A 22287-nucleotide genomic window follows, 5' to 3' on the forward strand; every position below is an offset into this window, starting at 1 on the left:
CCCCCGAGGCTGCTGCAGTGACTCTTCATCTCAGGAAGTCTGAAACAGTTTCCTCCATCAACCTGTTCTTTTCCCACCTTCTGCCCCCATTAAGTGTATCCCCATCAACATCCCGTCACCTCACTTACCTCCCCCCCCCCCCCGCCATCCTCAATAACTTGACAGTGGCTTCAGGTTCAGCTGCACAGCTCACAGTCACCACCTGCATTCAGTTCTCTCACTAAAACAGCTCTTTTTCCCCTTTTCCGGATAGTCCCCTGAATGAGGCCCTTGTTTTCATTCCCTTTGTACGACCAAAACAGCCTCTAGTTCACTTCTGCCCTCTGTCCATTTTGCACACTGTTGATAAAAAAATAGCTCTGTTCAGGTACTTTCCTTGTGGCTCACTGTAGTCTGGAGCAAAGTAAAGCAGACGCCTTAGTGTTTATTCAGGGTGTTTCCTGACCAGCTCCTGTCTTTCATGCCATCTCTGCCCACCTCTAACAGCCCCGAGGTGATCGAATCAGGTAAACGCTTCAACCCCCTAAAACAGTGGTCTTTATGCCTCTATTCTTGCTGGCATCTTCGCCTAGAATGCCTTCTCCCATGTCCTCCTATGAAAACCTTTACTAACTTAGCTCTAATTTACCAGAGTGGGTCTTCAGAAAAATTAATGTATAAAATCAGTGTTTTAATGTGTGTTGTAAAAGTATAGCTTATACTACATCTGTAAATTAAGTCATATAAAAACAGTTTATAATTCATATAAGCATTGTTATTAGAACTCTAATACTCATCTTTCAAGAATGAATAAAATACACCCTCCACCAGGAAGCCTTCCAGTAAAAAAGAATTACTTCCACATTTTATTTCTAACTCAAATATTTAAATCTAAACCTGGGACAAATGCAGACTCCATTATAAGGAGTTATGTTGGGAACTCCTTGAGGACAGAGACTGAGGGAACACTGAAATACCAAGCAGGGAAAAGTGCTCTATAAATGCCATGTGTCTACTCCAAAAATGTCCTTTGTACACCTGCTAAAACACCATATATATGTATATATATATACACACACACACACACATATACACATACATATATATAATTTACAAGATAGTTGTCTTGACACATGCCTTGTCTCACCTATATAGGAAGTTCTTATGAAGTAAGAACAATTTGTGTATTTATAAGCCCTCCTTGCATATAGAACAATATATCACACTGAAAATGTGAAGATTTTCTGAGACAAATATGTACATGACATTTGTTCACTCTCAAAAAGTGCCCAGCCAGCGTCAAACAAGGATGTTTGACAGTCAGTGGCCCATGATTTGATTTTTGAGCAGTCAAAATTAGGCACAACTCAAAGGTGAATATTCAAACCTGACAGATTTCTGAAGAATGAATCAATACTAATTTACATTAGACCAGATTCATGTAAGGCAGGGTTTTTTCCCATTCATTTTATGAAGACTAGCTTTCCCAATGTTCTGGTGTTTCCAAAGAAGCATCTACTTCTGAAAGACCATCTTTAAAAAGCACTCCTTAATTTGTAAATTCACTCATTTCACACACCTACCTACTTAGATATAGTAAGAGCCATTTAACTTTGGGGATACTTTGAAGTACTTACACTGCACTTCAGCATTTTATTAGTTCAGTGTTCATTTGAAAGTTAACTTGGGTCTTTACATTTTTCCTTTCACCTCCCCTCTATTAGCTATTCTTTATTTTCATCAGAGTCAAGTTGGTTGTTGGCATTTATTTGTGGGATTTAATTGGTCAAAAAACTATATCTTTTTATTGCTACAGAAAGAACGTATTTCTATTATTTGCTCATTCCTGCATTTTTCAACATTTTGTCCTTTCTTTCTAGAAGGTCTCCTCATAATAACTTATTCTTAATGTTATAGGGATGGCTTTATTTGGAATGGGACCGGCAATTTGAATGGGGTCAGACATTCTGTAAAACATTCCATAAATATTTCACTATGGTGATTATAATTTCCTGATATATTTTTTTCATCCATTCAACAAATATTTATTGAGCATCTACTAAGTACTGCCTGAGACCATCCTAAGCATATATGAAACATATCAGTTTACAAAGTTGGCAGAAATCCCTGCCCTCGTTTTATATTCAAGCATTTCTAGCTTTCTAAAAAGCATTACTAAATTCCCACTGTAATAAAGTGATTTGGTTAGCCAAATATACACTAACCTTCTACATCCTTTAAAAAAATATTTTATAACCAGTATTTATTGTACCTTAGGTTAAAATGTTGTGCGTTAAGTCAAAGTTGAGAGGAGGAAGTATTCTTCCCTTCTTCCTCTTCTTTAAGCCGTACAACTTTTCTATGCATTTAATGTTAAAGAGTTCTGAGAATAGTTTTCACCATTAGAGGAGATTGTTAAGTGGTAAGAACAAAAAGAAATATACTTGGCACTTCAAGTATATTTGTAGTTTCTCAGCAGCAACAGCTCAGGAAAACAATATATTTTAAAAGTTCTTTAAAAACTGTATTTTTGGGAAAAAATGGGAGTGGTCATACTGCGCGTGTATACACACACACATACACTAGCATAAGGTGCTTTATTCAGCAGGTACCTCTCAGTTACAGTAGTTTTGATGGTCTTGCATGTGCTGGGCATTTTACATTTCACTTATCAAGAAAATTAAAAGTCCAGCAGCCCAAATTGTCAGAACTGCTGCTGATTCTCTAATTCCCTCTTGTCTCCCGGCCTGTCTGGGGATTCCTGCCCCTGCCATCAAAATGTTATGTGAGACTGAAAACCACATGGTTGAGGAGAGGCCCTGACCTAGCGTACCCTGGGGTCTTTTTATAGGCCTGAAAATAAATTAAAACTGAACACAGCTGCCTGGCTGAGGCAGGTAGAGGTACTTGTGGCCGACCACTTTGCCACAGTGCCCACACTCTGATTTATGCCGGCTGACTCCACGGTCTGCCGGTGGGCAGTTGCCGTCTCGCCTTGTCAGAGCCATTGTTCACTGAGTCTTTGTCCCTGTTTTGTTTCGAGTGCACATCTTCGGACTTGGAGACACTGCCTCTCAGTCTTTGTGTGTCTGCCCTTAGTGGCTCTGGAGTTTGTGCTGTGCCAAGTGTGAATGACGGTTGCAGACCACTCTGCAAATGCCCACGTTGCGTGCCCAGCTACTTATGAGCACTTGCGATGTTTGTAAGGCTCGAGTATGTTTTCTGGACAACACAACCACAAGAGATGTTTTCCCCACTAAGTGACCGAGGTTGCTGTCTGGCATGACCATATTCTCACTGCTGGCTCTGGCACAAAGCATATATGCATTGTGTAAGCGTGTTTTATATTAGATGGGAAAAGCAACAAAATTTTATTCTAGTCACAACTTCCCGTAGATGTGTGATCTAAGGTCCATGTTTTAAGACTGGATAGCAACAAAATAGAAGTATTTTTCAAATATTGTTTAATCCCATGGACTATTGATAAACTAGCTGTAGAGTCCACATAGACACACATTCACATTTCCAAAGCACTAGCCTGGACGATCTAGTTGGAGATCATCATATAAGGTACTAGCTGTGATGGGAAATTTCATCTTAAGGAAAGTTTTAGTAGAAGAGCAAACATTTTGAGCCAAAATTTTCAGTATGATCTTAAAAGGTAGAAATGGATTGGAAGCTATAGAAGATGTGTCAAATATGGAAAAAAATACAGAAAAGTAATTTAGTCAGCAGCTGCAAATCATCTCATTTTTCCGAAGGGAGACATGGAAACTAGCAACCATAGAGGGCCCTGAAAAACCACAGGGAGAGACAGGCCTTTCTCTTGCAGCAGTTAAGAGCCATTGAAAGGTTCTGAAAACAAGAAAGTCAATAATGGGACTTGGGTACCTGGTGTATGTGAGAGAAGACAACAGGAAGGAGCAGAGGATGGAAGAATGCTTTGTTGCGGGCCACTGGAGCAGTGCTTCCATTAGAGAAAGGGGGAGTCAGGGAGGAAAAGGTGATTGTAGAGAGTGATCTGATTTTGCACATGTTGAGCTGAAGCATGTGGGAATGGGCCTTTCATTAAGGTATATTAGAAGATTACTGTTTGATACATTTATCAAAGAGACAGGAGATAAAAATAGTTGATGAGACACAACCAGAGGTGAGTCAGCAGATTTAAGATGGAGGTTGATGATATCCTTAAGCTCAAGTCACCAAATAAAGCAGAAAAGGGGACTGTGTGCAACTCCTTAGCCAATGACTATGGTTGTGGGATAGATGAGAAAACCAGGAGGTGGAAGAGAGCTGCCAAAGTAGCACAGTTTCATCAGGGAGACCAAACAAGAGTTTCAAGTAGAAGGATGATGAAGGATGAAGACCAGAAAAGAGGTATGAAGTCTAGCAGTGAGATAGTTCCCCCTTGACTGGCCAGTTCACTCCAGTGGTGGGGTAATTGTCAAAGCTCTGTAGGCAAGGAGACAAAGGGATGGGAGACTGGAGAAGCATGTATGTGGTATTTTAATGAAAATTAGTTTTTAAAAAAAATCTGTGAAAGTAGCAGGGTCAATAGGAAAAAAAGTTTAATATGAAGAAAACCTGTGATATACTAAGGCCAAAGAGAAGGAATCAAACAAAGCAGTGATGAGACCAACAGGAGGTGAAACTGATGCTCTGAAGGGAGCAGGCTGAGGGGCGGAATCCAGCCCTACGCTGGGAGGGGGACTCACTGTGCACCCCAAACAGCAAACCCCCACCTTGCTATTTCAGCTGTCCCTCAGTACCAGATGCACACATGAGGCATGTGACGGCACATAACCCCACAGTCCATGCTGAGGAAGCAGAGTACAACCTTTGAGAGAGAGACCAGTTCATTGCTGAGACAGGAGCCAGACAAGGTCAGATTTGGTGAAGCGGTCAAGAATTTAAGACACAAAGATATCCACAGCCCATATGAATTAGTAATTTAAATACTTGGGGTTAGAAACAAACAGTTCATACCAAGGGGAAAGATTTTAAAAATAGTTAATCTGAAGAATGGAATAGAGGAATTGCAGTTTCTTTTGCTTTCTAGCGTATGTGCATCTAGAAGATTTTAGCCAAGAGTTGAGAGATTATGATTTGGAGCAAATCACTTATTTCTTTATTTTCCTCAGTTGTGAAATTCACTTTGGCCTTTCTTATTGAAATACAGAGGTCAATATGTGAATATACTGTATACTGCTGCTTTTTTTTTTTTTGTAAGACAACATGTGAGTGTTATATAGAAAAGTTTATTTCATTATCTCAGAGAGATCCTAAATTCTCCTCTGGACAATACGAAACTAGGGTTTGAACTAGAATATGATCAAGTAACCTCATGCTTTTGGAAAATCACTATCTTTCTCATTTCCTAAAAATATCAGAATATAAAGACAGCAAAGAATAACCCTTTTTTTTTTTTCACTTTTTCCTGCTTTGGGGCTTAATTGCCCACATTGACAATGAACTTCCCACACTACCTCAAATCTGTCTTGAGGTTATAGAAACCACCTGCCCCACTTACCAAAGTCAAAATGGCACTATTAGATTAAATAGAGCAAGAGAACCATGGCCGGGCAGGATTTCATTATAGCTAGCACCACTTAAAGTCAAGCACAAACTGAAACCCTTGAGGAGCTGTTTGTTTTTATTCCTGGCAACATGTTCGCTCTGTGCTCTGCGCTCTGCGGTCAGCCACTTGTGAAGGAAACTGCCCTGCCAGTGGCTTGCCTGGATGCAGCTCACAACTTTCCAAATGTAGAGCTACGTTGGATGATCTCATGACCCTCAACCACCTTGGCATCATCTTCTCCAAAGGAAATCAGGCTTCCTACAAATAAGCTTTTCATCCGTCTGGTCAAACTGGCCCCTTTCTAGGGCTAATCCTAAAAGCAGGATGCAGACAGGTGTCCAACGATCTCTCAAGGACACACGTGCTTTCTGCAGGAGATCCTTTTCCTTGCTCTTTCTAGAGCCCAAAAGCTGGTCAAATCAAAATTTAGAATGACAAGGAGTCCTCAAAGTAATATTTCCAGGGGCATCATTCTGGATCGTTCCTGGTCCAGAAGAGGGAACAGAGTGCTGCAAGGAAAAAGGGCCTGCCCAAGGGAACACACATTTTCTCACAGAAGAGATGACAATTGGTTGTACCACACTATGAGACACTCAAAAAGCAGGAACTCCTAGGGAACTGACATTCTATTTCTGGATTTTTCCACTTACATGTCCTCACCCTTGTGAGGAAATCACTAACATTTTTCTTAATCTGTGTCCATGACCATCTGCATAAACAAATATCTGGGGTCAGCTAAGGGGAGGTATGTACTTTTATTTTGGTAAATCATAAGCAAAATAATCAGCAGAAGGGAAAAAATAGGTTCAGTTTTCACTTTCCTTAGCTGCATTCTTGTTAAATCCATATTTAGAGACTTTAAAACCGATGGCCCTAAATTACAACTTCATCCTTAAGTCTGTTGTCAGGTGGGAAGATCCTAAAAATAAGACAACATATGAAAGGTGCCCAAGTTTATTGACAAGTAATGAAGTGGTTTCTTAAAAATACCAACTAGTGTGAGCTCCAGCAGCATTTGGAAATGACTAATAAGAAGCACAACAGACATCTGGACATGAGAAGCTGCCTACTTTCTTCTAAACTATTTTCTATCAGAGAATAATTTCTTAAAAACAATTCAAAGCCCCACAAAATGATGTAAAATCAAACTATCATAAATTTAAAAAATAATAATAAAAGCCCTATCAAGGTACTTTCTCTACCTACTCCTGTAGACTGTTCCAGTTACACATCTTCTAGAAAACCAGTGGTGTTGCAGCAAATCGCTTACCAGGCTGTGTAAGTTGCAAGTGTTTCAGTGAAAGAAGGAAGTAATATAACTGCTTTTGGCCTGTATAGATGGTTGACTGGTGAGGTCAACACTTCTGAATCTTTTAATATTCTGAATCTTTTAATATTTTCTGTTACAATCTCCTCCTGTCCTATCATTCCTCCTCTTCCATTCTAGACCGCCCCCCAAAAAATTTTTTAGATAACAAATTAAAATGAAAGATGTGGTTATTTTGGAATAATTAGACACCACAGGAGAGGAGAATCTCTGCCTTTTGTTAATGCCTTAGGGTTGTGATTAAGTAATAGTGATAGTACCTGTCTGAGGAAACACTCTTCTGAGTGTTCCCTGTACTGTTGGAAAACAAGACCCAAGCTTGTTTGAGGTAAATCGGCAACCACAGGCTTGAGGGTCCTGTGTATATCTGGTCAATGCAGGCAATTTTCTCTGCATTTACAATTCTTTTATTTCCTAAGCCACAAAGCCACAATGCTTTCACCACCTAATTGTTCTGGGTAAAGTGTTTAGTGAATGCACTGAAGGCAAAATCTTGTCTTCTGTTAAAGTTGTTTCACTGTGGCTTTACAAAAAAAAAAAAAAATCTTGCTGGCCAGGAAAGTGAGAGGGGGATTTATAAGAGATGCATTTGCCTCCTAGAAAGTTGCTTGCGTCTGAGATAGTCCTGTGCTAGACGTGACCAGCAGATACACTGTTGAGAGCCCAGGGGGAACGGGACAACATGTGAGAATGTTTTTGATGAAGAAGTCAGTGTGGCAGTGGCCCTTCCTCTCCTTTCCTTGGGGGCTAGGCAGTCTGTGAAAGGACATAGCCAAGTTCCTGCCTCCGGTAGTCAAGCCTCACCCCAGACTGGGGATCTCGTTCCACAAAGACTGAGGAGGTTCGCTTGTTACTCACTGGTGTTTGCTTTACATGTCCTGGTTCTGCTTAAAGCAAAAAGGAAGATGAGGCGATCAAAGCTCATCTGTGCACTTGACCCTGTGGTGTTGCAGCCTCTGAGGGGAAGTCCACAGGAGAGCCGCATGGGGACCTGAGCTGGCATCTGGTTAAGAGTTCTGTCAGAGGAGTGGGGGCCACCTCTGGTCCTGCTCTGGAGGCAAGACAACCACTGGCTGGGTAGATTCAATTTTTAAAACTACCCACACTCTTCCTGTGGCATAAGCATAAAAGAAGGGTTTGACAGTTTTCACTTAGCCGCAGGCTCCCTCGTGTCATGAGGAAACACACACACACACACACACACCCATGAGGCTGCAGCTGAGGTGGATTGAGGGGCCCTTTTTCCAGTTCTTCAAGGCCTACAGATTGGCCCCATGCCAAAGAACACTGATTCTGGAGTCCTGTGTATCTGCTGCAGCCTCCAGTAGAATTTTCAGCTATTTGTTACCTCAGCAGATATTGAGAGCCCGCCATGTGGTGGTTACTCTTGTCAATTCTAGAAATAAGACATTAGAACTCATGCTCTGTAATAGGCTTATCTCATGGTAGGTGTTTTTCATGTAAAAGACAACAAAATCGTCACTACTCTTACCAAGTTATTTACTCTGGTTTCCTACCACCCGGGATCTGTTCTCTGTTCTTGTCACAAACGAAAGCATACCTCGCTGTTACAACCTTTCACTTTCTCATACCTCAAACTTTACTGAGCAAAAGATGCACCAAAAGAGCAAGCTAAGTCAGAGTCCTGAGGTTTTGGTTGAGGTGGGAGGGACCAGCAGAGATAGGTTGCAGGTGATTTTGAACTAGGTGTTCCTAGTTCAATGGAGAAGGCAAGCTTTCTCCATTTGGTGTGCCTGGTGCCCATGCCCCAAGTGGTCCCTGCCTCCACCAACCAGTCATGACCAATTGGCCAGCAGAGCACCCTGGGGCCATGGGTCAGGGGAGTTTATGCCACAGAAGTCTGGCCCTTCCCTTGCTGACTCTCGTCTCCACTGGGATTGAGATTGGCATGCAGTGGGGAAGGAAGAACTGTATATGTGCCTGGGAAGCAGAGGTGAAATCTACTCTATCTCAAGCTGGATGGGCTTATGTCTATGGGACCCCTTTGGCCTGCAGCCTCTAGAGACCTGGGATTTTCATGTTCTTCAGTGGTGCTGGGCAATGAAAATTGGCACCTTCACTGAAGTCGTGCCTTCACTGTAGAATTCTGCCTTCTAAGGGTCCTCGCTTTCACTGCCAGGAGATGTAGTTGATGTGTGTTTGGCATCAGTAGAAACAGGAAGAGCCTTTCAAAGGTTAGTTGGTTTCTCAGCCCTCTGAGGCCCTCACACCCAGCCTGAGCCTGCAGAAGCCCTGCCGCTGCTTCATATTCCCACCAGCAGGTAGCAGCATGCTTCTGAGGCCCCTGGGCTTGCTCTGGAAGGCTTTCATCTTAGTTCTCCTCTGTAGTGACTCTGCCTCCTACAGCCTCGTTCTAATTTTGGTCTCAAGTTAAAAAGATCCTGTCTGATGTCCACACTAAGATGCTTTCTTCCCTTAGTCCTCTTCTCTGGGCTGCATTTTACTGTATCATCTGTTTCTCATTCAGCTTGACCTTTCCAGACTCTCCGTACATGCACTGCTTGCTCATGACCAGGCTGGTGAGAAAGGCCGCAGACTGGTTCTTACACGTGTCGCGCCTCTCTGGGGAAAGTGCTGAGTCTTCATCATCTTAAGTGTTGCAAGATGATGTGAATACAACATAATTTCTCCCTTAAGGCCAGAATAACCAGATTCTCATCCTTCAGAGAGAGCGTCAACAAATGTTTATCAGTCATCAGTGTGTGTCAGACATGAGTACCACCTCTGACAGTCATGTCACTTCGCCGACGTGGGTCACCTTGTTCCCAGCTGAGCTTCAGCTAAGTGGAGCAGATCACGGATGACGAAATTCTTACAGCCGGAAGGGATAGAGTCACAAAATTAAGAGTGAACATAAGTGTTTGCAAGTTCGTCACTTCTGTATGTAAACCTCTACAGTGACCACGAGATTAGGTACAAGATGCAAAATAGGAACTTAAGTTCAATAGGAATACATTAAGTTGCTAGAAAGCAAGTTTAAATCCTGACTACCACTGACAGTTCTGTGACCGTCCGCACTGTGCTTTACCTCACAGGATAATTATAAATGAGTAAGTGAGCGAACGTACCCACAGCACTTAGAGCAAAAATTGGAGCATAAAAAGCACTTAACATCAGTTACTGCTACTGGACAGAGTTTCCAAAAATCACCCAGTCAGAACCTCTCAATTGGGTTTAAGTTTGGGCCCCAGCCACCCGCTACCACAAATGCAAAGCAAAAGGGCCTTTGGTGCGGCCCAAGAAAAGAAAAAACAGTTCGTTCTAAACAACTGTTTAGAGGGAAAAGTGCCATGGGCAAAGTAGAGGAAGAGGGAGAAGGCCCAGCTGTGGGAGAAGGCCCAGCTGTGGATCGAGACAGCAGGTAGAGATGGAGTCAAGCACCCTGCAGGGTATGGCAGAGGCCTGCGCTGCAGAGGGCCATGGGACTCTCTCCAAAGGGATTCAGGGGGGGAGTGAAGGCCCACCACCCAGTAGCTGGGGGTGCAGGCGCCTTCCACAACGGCACTGTTGAAAAAGAGCAAGCCCACACGCATTATTCCTTTTGAAAGGCTTCAGTATTGCTGCTCAGCTTCACCCCTTCTCACAGACACATGGGTGGAGTTCAGACCAGGGCATGATGGAGGCCCGAGCCCTACTGCTTGGGCAGGGTCCACATGCCAGGGGATGGAGTGCCTGCAGGCAGGTAAGACACTGCCATCGCTATTAACCTTATTTCCGGGAAAATAGAGAACAGATCCATTATATTTGCTGTTGTGACAAACAACACAAACGTAGCTTAATCAACACATGTGTATTATCTTACAGTTCTGTAGGTCAGAACTCCAACACCCTCGCTAGGCTGCGATCTAGGCATTGGGAAGGTACATTCCTTTCTGGAAATTCTAGGGAAGATGCTGTTTTCCTTGCTTCCCAGTTTCTAAAGTCGCTGACTTTCCGTGGCCCATGCCCTCTCATTTCTTCCATCCTCACAGCAATGTCTGGTCAACTGCTTATGCTGCATCTCTCTGGTTCTTTGGTTCCATCTTCCTCTGATAAGAACAGTTCTGATTACCATTGGCCCACCCTGGTAGCCCAGGAAAATCCTTGTTTCTAGGTCAACTGAAGAATAGCTTTTAATTTTTCTTTTCATGTAACCTAAAGTATTCACAGATTCTGGGAATTAGAACATGGGCATATTTAGAGGAGGGCCATCATCTGCCTGTCAGAGAGAATACAATTCTTCCTCCCTCTCACAACATAGCCCTAGGGAGCCAGAGAAATGTATTTATCCATGCAGTAATACAGGTGTTTGAACAGAGAATAGAAAACCTTCCTCAAGAATCCATTGGTCTCTGGGACTTAACCTGAGTGGCTCTCCCCAGCCTCCCCAATCACATTAGTCCCTGCTCCTTCCATAAGAGGATTTGAATGTTTTCTAAACAGCTCTTTCCTCTACAGCCTAGAGGCCTAGACAGGAGAGGGGGGTTGGCCTCCATATCAGGGACTCCCACACAGTGGAAGTGCAGGTCTCTCCTGAACCCCCACTCCCTGAGTGCACAGACACAACCTTCAGCATGCTGACTCCCCACTTCCTTTTCATCAAAGTAGAGAAGATACCCCCTGTCTAGTACATGGGTCGCCAGGGAGGATCCACCCTGAAATGAAAGACTAGAAGAGAATCTTACTGTTCATGGGGTTTATGGAAAAGAAACAAATCCTTCAGCTGGGTGAGCAAGTCCAGCTGTTTGAGATAATGGACGACAGTTACTGTGGGCTCCTTGTGGTGCTCTTCCCCTTCCTTCCTGCTTGGCCGGTCTGCCTACTGACAGGTGCCGCACCTGTGACCAGAGGTTTCACCTGGGTTATGAAATTCTGCAGACATATTGTTCATCCAACATCTTCCATAGCTCTGAGGGGAAAAAAACACATTTAGTCCTTAGATTGGGATAGGTGATTTGGGATTCACTCTACTTAATCTCCAACAATAAACTATCCTGGTCAGGTGAGCAAAATAATTGCATGACCAGGCCACAGTTGGCACAGCCTCAACACCAGCTCCCCTCACCCTCTAACATCTCCTCTTGCTGTCCCCCCAACATTTTTTTTACAACCAGGCACAGAACTGTGTTGCCAATGTGAGATAACAAAAATGTGCCTTTCATTTATGGCATGATCATTTTACTTCCTGGCTAGCCAGCAGCTTGCAACACCCTTGGGCTGGTTGGGCAGTGGTCAGTGTCAGCTATGATAAGTGTCAGCTGACCCTTATCGCCCCTCTGGGCTCTGCTGTACAGCCTTAGGTTTGCAGGGAGCAGCCTTGCACCAAGAGCACTGCTGTGGGCGATAATGATCCCACATCTCTACACCACCCTCTCCCTGAAATGTTTCTTTGGCTTTTTGTAAACAGTTTAATTGAGAAAGCAAAGGATATCGTTCTCATGGAGACGGCAGGGAATTTTAGGTGGGCAGAATGCAATTACCCAAGGCAGCATCTTGCCAGTCTACCAACTCAGAAATAGGAAAATATGTGAGTCGGTGGCATTTGTCTCTGTCTATTGTATCTAGGGTCTCTGTCTCATTGTGCATCTGTTGAATATTTAGTTTCAAAGTGTTTGATGGAGATTGGCTGTGTGACAAATTCAAGTTCTTCTTTTGCTTTAGATAATTTGCTAGAATTGAAAATACGTTTAAAAGACAGATATGCAGCCAAGGTATCTTCCAGCCGAGACTCAAACTGAGGTGAATTTTCAAAGTATTTTCCAAAGAGATGGAATATATGGAGGAAGGCAGGTAACTGAGTTGGCTTTTCTTAGTGTCATGTGTGATTGTTCTCCCTCCTACTTTGACTCTCTCCCCTCCCTGTGGAGCAGCAACACAAGCAGTTGACCCAATTTTCTTCTCTCTAAAATTGTCTATTATCTCATATTAACATAGCCTGTGTAGGTCCTGTGTTTGTTGTTGATCTAGATTTTTCCATCCTTTTACATGTAACCTATGTGTGTGTCTGATTTTGTAGTCATGTTTCACTTAATGATGGATTGATATTCATTAGGCTTTTTCATTTTTGTCCATCATTGTACATTATATAAACACCTTTGTTTATATGTTACAAACCCAAACAATAGGCTGCTGCAGTTATTGATTTATTCATCATGCCTTTTAAAGAAACTGAAAGGAAGCATGCAAACATCTATCTCTAGTGTTTGTGTATGACCCAACTTCACATTTACCATTTCTGGTAACCTTAATTCCTTTCAGTGGTTGCCACTTGGTGTAACTTTCTTGCTGCAATACAACCTTGCCACCTCCCCCGAATTCTTTTTGTGCTATATTGTCAACATATCACATTCCTATATGTTACAGAGCCAATAATAAAATCATACATATTGTTTTAGGCAACTGATTTTTAAATCAGTTAAGAGGAAAGCATGTACTTGTATTGCCTTTCATAATGACCTATATTGGTATTCTTTGTGTGTGTTGAGAGATGAGGGTGGGAGTGGGGCCATGTGCTCTCAGCCTGACGAATATCCTTTAGTATATCTTACAAGACACCTCTGTTAGCAACAACTTGTTTTTGTTCATTTAAGAATGTTATTATTGCACCTTCATTTTATGAGATTCTTAGTTAATAGTTTTTGTTTTCAGTATTTTGTGTCACCTCACTGCCTTCTGGCCCACTGTTTCTCCAGATAAGGCAGCTGTTGATCTTACTGGAATCCCCTTGCACATGAGTTGTGACTTTTACTCTTTCAGATGTCTTTGTCTTTCAACATTTTCACTATCATGTGCTTGGGTATGGGTCTCTTTGTGGTGTCATACTTTTTTGTTTAAATGGTGTTTTCTGTTTTTTTAAGGTTCTAGTTCATTTTCCCTCATGGTTTTTGTTTGTTTGTTTGTTTTTTCCCTCTGTGCTCTTCACATTGTATCATCTCTATCAGTTTACTTCATGGTTACTCATTCTGCCTGCTGGAATCTACATTTGAGCCACTGCAGTGAATTTTTCATTTGTTAATTTACTTTTCAACTCCAGAATTTCCATTTTGTTCATTGTTACAGTTTCTATCATGGTTACAGTTTCTGTCTATTGATAGTCTTCTTTGGAAGAAATATTTTCACCTCCCCTTAGTTCTTTATAGTTTCCTTTAGTCCTTTGGCTGTATGTATAATTGTTACTTTGCTGTCTTTGCTAAGTCCAATATCTGGACCCTAGCAGATGCCCAGATATTCCAATGCAGTATCTGTTTTGTGAATTTTTACTTTATGTGGATCACATTCATTTCTTTGCACTTCTCCTAAGTTTTGCTGACCACTGGACTGGATATTTTGGCTAATATATCATGGCAATTCTACCTTCACCTACCCTACTCCCTAATCCCACTTTTTGTTGTTTGCTTAATGACATGCTACATGAGTTCAGCGAAGTCTACTCTCCTAGTACACTTCTGATATCACTGCTTTAGGCCATAAGTAAATCCTTTTTCTCTTTTTCAAATGGCATAATTCTTTCAAATAGTTCTTTGACTACCTCTGCCTCATCTCCCTATTAAGTTTCTAGCTGGCCTAATTCCTTCACTGATCTCTAATTGTTTGATCTATTGTCTTTGGCTGTGGGTCATAAACTGCCCACAGCATCTGAGTCAATTAAAATCAAACCCCTTTGTAGAGGAAGTTTTCATGGTCAGTTCTTGACATTTGTTTTGGGCCCAGGAGGACAATTCTCTATCTTTTTCTAGTTCTCTCTGTTAACTTCTAGGTGATCCACCATTTCACTAGTGTAAAACTATCAGTCTTCTCTAGTTAACCACCACCAAATCACTACTGAACCCCAAAAAGCTAAACAATCATGTATGTAGATGACATAAAATATATGATTCACTTAAAAATACACTTAGAAGACGGGTAGTCTGGTTCTCAGATATTTTCAAATTTGACCAATAATTTATAGGAGTTCACCATATTAAACAGAGAAAATGTGCATAGATATCAGAGAGTGAAGTGTCATACATGGACAAAAAATGTGACAAGGAGGGGACTTCATTGTTGGGATTTGATTTGGCTTCTTCCAAAAGGAATCCACACAAATTGCTTTGTAAGCCATGCTCTGTGATTTCTGAAGGCAGAGAGGGATGAACTCAGCTGCACAGGAACAGTCCAGGAAGCAGGGGAACTTCCTGGCCAGGGCTAGATGGAAGTGTGTGTCTTCACAGGGACTTCACAGATAGAAACGGATCAAGTGCTGCCTTTTGCAGTGGGGTTTAATTAACCTTTTTTCCATCACTAGGATAAGAATGGTGGAGGTGGGAAAAGGTCCTGTAAACCTTTACAGTCTCATAAACCTTACAAATGCAAGATTCTTGAAGTATTAATCACACAAGCCACTTTAAGGTAAAAGGGGTGAGGAGTACAGTTACTTGGGGAAAGTTTGTCATTTCTTCAGAGTGGTACACATGGATTTCTGGCATGACCCAGCAGTCCTGCTCTTGGGTGTATATACAAGAAAATTGAAAACTTATGTCTACACAGAAACATAATGTTCTGTGTACACAAATGTTCATAGCATGGTAATTCATAACCACCCAAAAGTGGGGACAGTCAACAACTGATAAGATGTGGTGTTCTATCCATCGGATGATACTCAGCCATTGAAAGGAGTAAAGGACTGACACATACCAACGCTTGAATGAGCCTTGAAAACATTTTACTAAGTGAAAGACAGTCACAAGATCCCCTACTTTATGATTTGGTTTTATATGAACTATCCAGACTAGGAAAATTCATGGTAACACAAAGGAAAATTGCTGGTTGCTAATGTGAAAGTGAAGGGGAGAATGAGAAATGAGTGCTAATCGCCATGGGTCTCTTTGGGAGCTAATGTTTTAAAATGAGATTGCGGTGCTGACCATTGAAAGACTCTGAATATACTAAAAACTACTGACTTGCACATTTGAATGAGGTAAGTTTTATGGTATGTGAACTGTAGACAAATGAAGCTGTTATTTTTAAGGGGAGAAGTGTGAAAGGGAAGGCGATTTCAAGCCAAAATGGTTTTCTCTCATCATTCACCCCCTCTATTATCACCACCACCTGGGTCCCAGCATCTGTCACATCCAGGAAGCTGTATGATTTTTTTTTTTAAACCTCGATGAGAAAATGCCACATCTGAAGCAGCAACAGTGAAAAAGCCAAGAATTGCCACTTTCCTCACGCAAGCCTACCCTTTTCGTGTTGGTAATTTTTTAAATTGGATGAGACGGCTTAGAGGGCGGAGGTTCCCCTACCAGGAGGCTATCTGCGAATCTCCCCGACTGAACAGCAGTGTCCGTATTCGTATCCTGGCAAAAAAAGAACTATGATGCCTTTTTTTGTAATCACCATGCCTGATTGTCAAAACTGCCTGCCCATTGTACATTATACCAAAAATAAGTGTGGCTGATAGACTGACTCCTGCCAGGTCGGCGAGTCCCCAGGTCCAGCAGTGAGGACAGATTTCCTTCCCAGCCAGTGGACTTCACTCATCTTGTGCTTTTTGTTTTTTTTTTTTGTTTTGTTTTGTTTTTTTTGTCTTCTTTGTGTGTTTCAGTGGCTGCTTCAACCCCCAACTCCACCGCTGGTGCGGCCATGAATTCTTTGACCTCTCTTGGGACTCTGCAAGGACTAGCGGGAGCCACTGTTGGATTGAATAATATTAATGCACTAGCAGGTACCATCAACAGTGAGTACTTGCTGCTCTGGTGGACAGCCTTCCCCCAAATTGCTACAGAACATGGTCATTGACAAATAATTTGAAAAGGGCAGACGGGAGAACTAACACTTGGGATGGAGGAGCACATGCTTCAATTGATAGTTTTTTACAAAAACACTAGTTAACTCGGTATTTTTCCTAGTATGTAGAGTGTGTATTTATCCATTGATTTACGTGTTTCACAGATACTTGTAGGTGTTGAGGGGGTTTGGTTTTAGTTTGATCTTTGTTCTATTCTTAGAGGCAGAGTGTTATACTAGAAGAAGCCATGGACGAGACTCTGTGGGTCCATCTCTGAGTCTGCTATCAGCCCTGCAGGATCTTGGGCAAATCACTGTCCCCTGTGAGCGTCCCTGTTTGAAAATGGAGAGTTCTAGATCAGATGAGCTTAAAGGTGCTCTCCAGCTCGACAATTATGTAAGAGAACATGAGGCCTTCAGGAGGAGGAAATAAAGCAGAGTTGAAAGGAGCTGCTGCTGGAGGAGGGGTTACCTGGCCTCATGACAAGGTCCCTGAAGGCCTGGGTCATTGCAGTAGAGCCTGTCTCCACAGGGCATCTCTGTACCTCAGCAGACCGAGCAGAGTAAAGCAAATGGCTCACAACGTTACTTAGCTCTGAAACGTGGACCGCAGAGAGCTCCAGATGCTGTCCTATGAGCCTGTCCTTTTCCACTTGGGGTGGAGAATGGCACCTGGCCTGAGGATGCCATAGTTTGGACTCGTGGTTTGGTGCTGGTCCTGCACTGAGGGAAACTGAGCCTCAGCCCAGAAGGGGCCTCCTTTGTCTTTTCCTTCAGTGGGTGCCCTTGTTGCCTGCCCAGCAGATCCATGACAGCCAAAAAGATTGATTTGGGGGCCCAGTTACCTACCATGAAGCCCAGGCAAGCCAAAACCTGCCCATTTTAAGTGTCAAGAAGAGCCTTGAGATACTTTACCCTATTTTGAGCCATGATTCAATAAGTGAGCTGCTTGTGTCATCACTTATATGTAGTTTTTAGGCAAAATATCTCCAAAATTCTATACTTTAAAAGCTCTAAAAGAATACCCCAGTTTATTGATTAAAAAAAAAAAAGGACCTAGAACTCACTAGATGAAGACTACCTTTTATAATGCTAATAAGAAAATAAGTCCCATAGTTAGAGGTAGGAAGTGTGCAGGTTTTATTATGTCCTTTTATTCAGATGCTATGGGGGGGAAGAAACAAAACTTAATGAGTTTTATCTGACTATAGGCAAAATAAGAGAAAGATTTTCCCTTTCAGAGGTCAGGGCTCTTGATTTGCAAATACTAAGTGTGAACCCTGTGACAGTCATAGTTTTCTCCCAGCTGAAACTGCCTCAGTGCCCCTTCCAAAGGCGAGAGGAACCCACATTGCTTTGACTCCTGTTTCTGACCTTGTTCTGCAGACACACCAACCCACCTGCCCCTCCCCTCGGCTGCAGAAGTGTGTCCTTGCACACACTCCTTCATGCTGCTTCTCTTGCCCCAGGACCTAGTTCCCCTAAAACAAGGACCCTGATTTGATCACCTGCCTGTCCTTGATCTCAGAGTAACAGGCCAGTGGGAATGGCTGTCCTCCTCGGCACGTGCTCATGACTGCTGTGTGTGTGTCCTCTTGTCTTTGTGTTTCCATGTCTGTCCATCCTTGTTTGCTGGGATTTTCCCATCATTTCATGAGGGACAAGAGAGGGGCTTTGGCAAATGGCAGAGAAACCAAGACACGTTCTTGTATGGAGTCTGTGTTAGACAAGCTTTTCCTCTGGCAAGGATGATAGGTTTAAATTGTGTTGGTTGTTTGTTTTTTACGTTCTTTGCAACTGGGTTAATATAGTATGTATAGTTCTTAGGAAATTAAGACTGTTTCAAATAACCCAAGCCAGGAAAATGTTTAATGAAATCATGCACAAGCAATAATGCATTCCCTCTGACTTAGTGGAATGTTCCCAGCACAAAGCTATTTATTAATCCCAACATCGGCTTGGCGCTAATATTTGCTTCTTAAGTACCAAAAGTAAACCTTCTCATATAAAGTATCCTTTTTTAAGCCATTCTTCCTCAACAGACATAAGACTGCTTGTCCTACTGGGGACCTCTCAAAGGTAGTCAAGAAAGTTCCCTAAACAGAGGTAGCTTCTCAAATAACTGTCCACAGCAGCCATCCATTGCTGCTTCCTGTCCCATTGTGCTCTGACACCATTCTTTTCTTTCTACAATGAGGAGAAATCGCTGGTTTTCTGAATGAATCCTCTCTTTTCAATTCTCTCATTTCCCAGAAATAGGGTAGACAGAACATAAAAGACCCAAATTCACCTTAGTGTAAATTTTATCCTCCTCTCTACCAGGCGAATCCCTGGTCTCCCCCCAAAATCCAAAGTTTAGGTAATAGACGAGTAGCTAAAGTTGTTTACATTTGATCTTTTTTTTTTCCCCTTAATACATTTATGAGTGGAGAGGCTAAAGTGAGTGCCCTAGAGAAAATTGGCAAGATTAGAAGTAAAAAACATGAGTAATTCACCAACAAGGCTTTTACCTTTGGATTACTGGAGCATTCTCCAGGCATGTTCCATATCTAACTATCTGAATTAAGAGAAGGAAAATATATTTTGAAGAGACTATCAGATTTTTTTGTCAAAATGTCAAGTAGTATCCTTATTTTTCCTTGTTTAAATGGCCTAATTCTTTCTAATAACTTACCTATAGTGCTTCAATTATAACCAGTCATAAATGTCCAGTGAAGAATATGGAACTATTTTATGTAAAAGAGAAATGAGAAGATACCTTGGTCATGTTACTGTACCTTGATCCATCCTTTATTAGAATTGTGATATTACTGTTTTAATATTCCTGAGAAAAATTTTTTAGATACACAGGTTATGACCATCTTACCACAGGCATAGTTATAAAAATACAGTAATTATACATAAACATATTCATCTATTCTGGTTCTAAAAATTTTGTACTTAAGTTCTTATTATCAGCTTGCAGCTTAGAGATTCCTCATCTACACCAAGAAAAACTTGTCCCAGTAAATAGATTACAGATCTGTGAGATTAATACAGTTCTCACTTTGCTCTCCCTTTTCCCACAGATAAAGGAGCGGGAGAGCCTAATAGAGTGATTTGCAGATAAATGTAATTTGTTTACTGTACTCTGCCTTGATTCTAATTTTTTCTAATTTTCAGTACCCTCTTCATAGTGACCACACACACACAAAAAAAGTGCTTATGTGTGGGTTCTTCATTGTCATCTCACAAATTTACTCGGTAATCTCACAGGTCCTCAAGTCTCTGTTTAAGGGACTTTCAAGAACAGTTATTGTGTAAGCATTTACCCACTAATAATACCCACTAATTTTTTTGATAGACCATTGGCAAAGTCCTTCCTTTGTTGAGGTCTGTCACACCTGCTCCTTTGTTCCAGCCTTCGTCATTCAGATAGCTTGCATGGGAATCTAGATTAAATAGCATGAGATGATCCATGCATTTGGTCTTTTCAAAGAAAAAGGACAGCAGTTTTTTTTTTTTTCAACTCAATCTTCAAGTGTTTCTGTTGTCAAAAAATCTTCAGATGTAATCAAAAAATCAGCTGCTGAATTGACAAATACTCTTTGTTGTAATGATTTAATATAAAGTAACATTAGATAAGTGACAAGAGTAATTTTCAGAAGTTGAAAACATCTGATGGCACTTCAAATTCTACTAGGTAATCAATTCTATCGTAACTTTCCAAGGTAGATTTGTTTAATATTCTCAATATACTAGTACTTCGTAGAATGCTTACCCTCTTTGTTTGGAAGGATGTTGTTGGAAGGATGGACGGAAGCCCTGAGCTGGAGAGGGTCTGACTACTTCTCTCTTAGATCAACACCCCTTTCAGTTAGTGCAGTCTCTGTCATCTGCCTGTCCCTCCCAAACAAGGAAGGTCAGCCACAAGTGTCTCTTAAGGGTGTGGAATCAGAGGAAGCAAGCAGAACCCACAGCAGACATGTCCTGAGGTATAGTACAAAAACAGTCAGCCGCTGTGCCTTGCAGGCAGGAAGAGTCTGGGGTGTGAGGCTGAAATGTCACTTGCAAGCCTCACAATTCTAGTCCTAAGACATACAGCTTTCAGGAGCATGAAGTTCACTCTGTTCCTATGCTTAAAAAGGAGGGAAAATGGCAAAAAGAGGGAAAGACCTAGACAATAAAAAAGGTCATGTAGCAGAGGGGAAGGGTGGGGAGGCGCCCTGCAATTACAGCTGAGCAGAGGGGAAGGGTGTGGAGGCACCCTGCAATTATAGCTGCATGTCTAATCCCTCTGTGGCTTGTCACCCTTTGTTTGAAATGTGACATGAGTGTTTTAATACATATTTGGGGGCAAAGGAATCCTCCACCCCTAAAGGAGCCAGGTCATGGGAGTCAGAAGTCACTGGAAGAAATTCCTAAGGCTCTTAAAGGAAGGCCTGAAAGTGGTCTGAGTGGCAAGTCACTCTCCTGCTAGAGCTGCTTCCCACAGAGGAATCTGACTTTCCCAAGGGCTATGCCGTTTGACTGGATCATCTGTGTTCCTCGTGAAGCAAGGACACTTAACCAACTGTGCCCAGCTGCTCCCTGAGTTGTCTTACACCCACCTCTCACCTCTCTCAGAAAAGAATCACTGGTGTGTCTTTGCATTTACACAAAGGCTGGGAGATGTGGATAAAATAAGACCAAAAGGAGAAAGGAAAAATCCCCGCCCCTACAGCAGCGTAAGAATAAAAAGGAAAAAGGCAGTGAGGTAGATGGGATTAATTGGTGTCTGAGGGATTGTTTAGAGTAACTAGGAGGACAAACTATTTCCAAGCTCTTTAACAGCACTTATTTGCATGACTGGGGAAAAAATATATAGAAAATTAACTCCTCTGTAAAAAAGAAATAGCCAGCTGCACCTCTGCTGGCCAACACCTTTTCAGCTTTCTTTGTGTCTGCTAAATGTCCTTGAAATCTTTTCCTTTCTCAGTAAGCTTGTTATCCCATTCTCAGTCCTTCACTCTCTTCCGGGCTCCGCCCTGCCCCCTCCTCTGTATCTGCACTGAGGAGATCAAATTTGGTAAAGTCACCCAAGGCTCATTCTGCCTCCTCAAGTCCCCCAGAAAGACTATCAGGCCTTCAGCACAAGATGCTGCTACTGGCAAACCATAGTCTACTCATACCTAGTATGTAATATTTCCATCATAAAGGGAACTAAAGGTGGTTATGACATCACCTCTCCCATTTCCTGAGTTCCTATGAAAGTTAACACTCTATAAAGTATTGCTTGTTTTGACTCAGTATTCAGGGAAAATATGACATAGTCAGCAACAATAACAGAACAAAAGAGCAGCCAGGGTACAGGGGAAAAGCGGCAAAGTGCGCTGGCCGGCACCCAGTGCACGTCAGTTAAAGCCAGAATGCAGCTTACAGACAGGGGTGTCACCTCAGTTGACTGATAAACATTACATGGGGCTCTTTCACTGGCAGAAGCCCGAGTTACACGGACCCCAATTAATGTTCATGTTTGTGTGTGTGTGTGTCTATTTGCTGTTGAAACTTGTCCAGTTCCATTTCTTACCTTTTATACTGAATGAGCAACTTGAATTCACTGCGATTACAAGGGGCTCCATTTTCTCCTATACCTGATTTTTAACCAGCTGGGCTATCC

At 42.1% G+C, this 22287-nt stretch overlaps 1 protein-coding gene across 4 annotated transcripts in view; it reads left to right on the forward strand.

Annotated features, from left to right (window-relative positions):
- CELF2 (CUGBP, Elav-like family member 2) overlaps nucleotides 1-22287 on the forward strand; it is a 278195-nt gene that overhangs the window by 244505 nt on the left and 11403 nt on the right. For all 4 annotated transcript variants that reach the window (XM_004691238.2, XM_012731295.1, XM_004691241.2 and 1 more), the window contains exon 10: nucleotides 16468-16587. In XM_004691238.2, the coding sequence (XP_004691295.1) occupies nucleotides 16468-16587 (120 nt within the window). The remainder of the gene's footprint in view (nucleotides 1-16467; nucleotides 16588-22287) is intronic.

Source organism: Condylura cristata, unplaced genomic scaffold (genome assembly GCF_000260355.1).
Source record: "Condylura cristata isolate star-nosed mole 26May11 unplaced genomic scaffold, ConCri1.0 scaffold00030, whole genome shotgun sequence".
Lineage (NCBI taxonomy): Eukaryota > Metazoa > Chordata > Mammalia > Eulipotyphla > Talpidae > Condylura > Condylura cristata.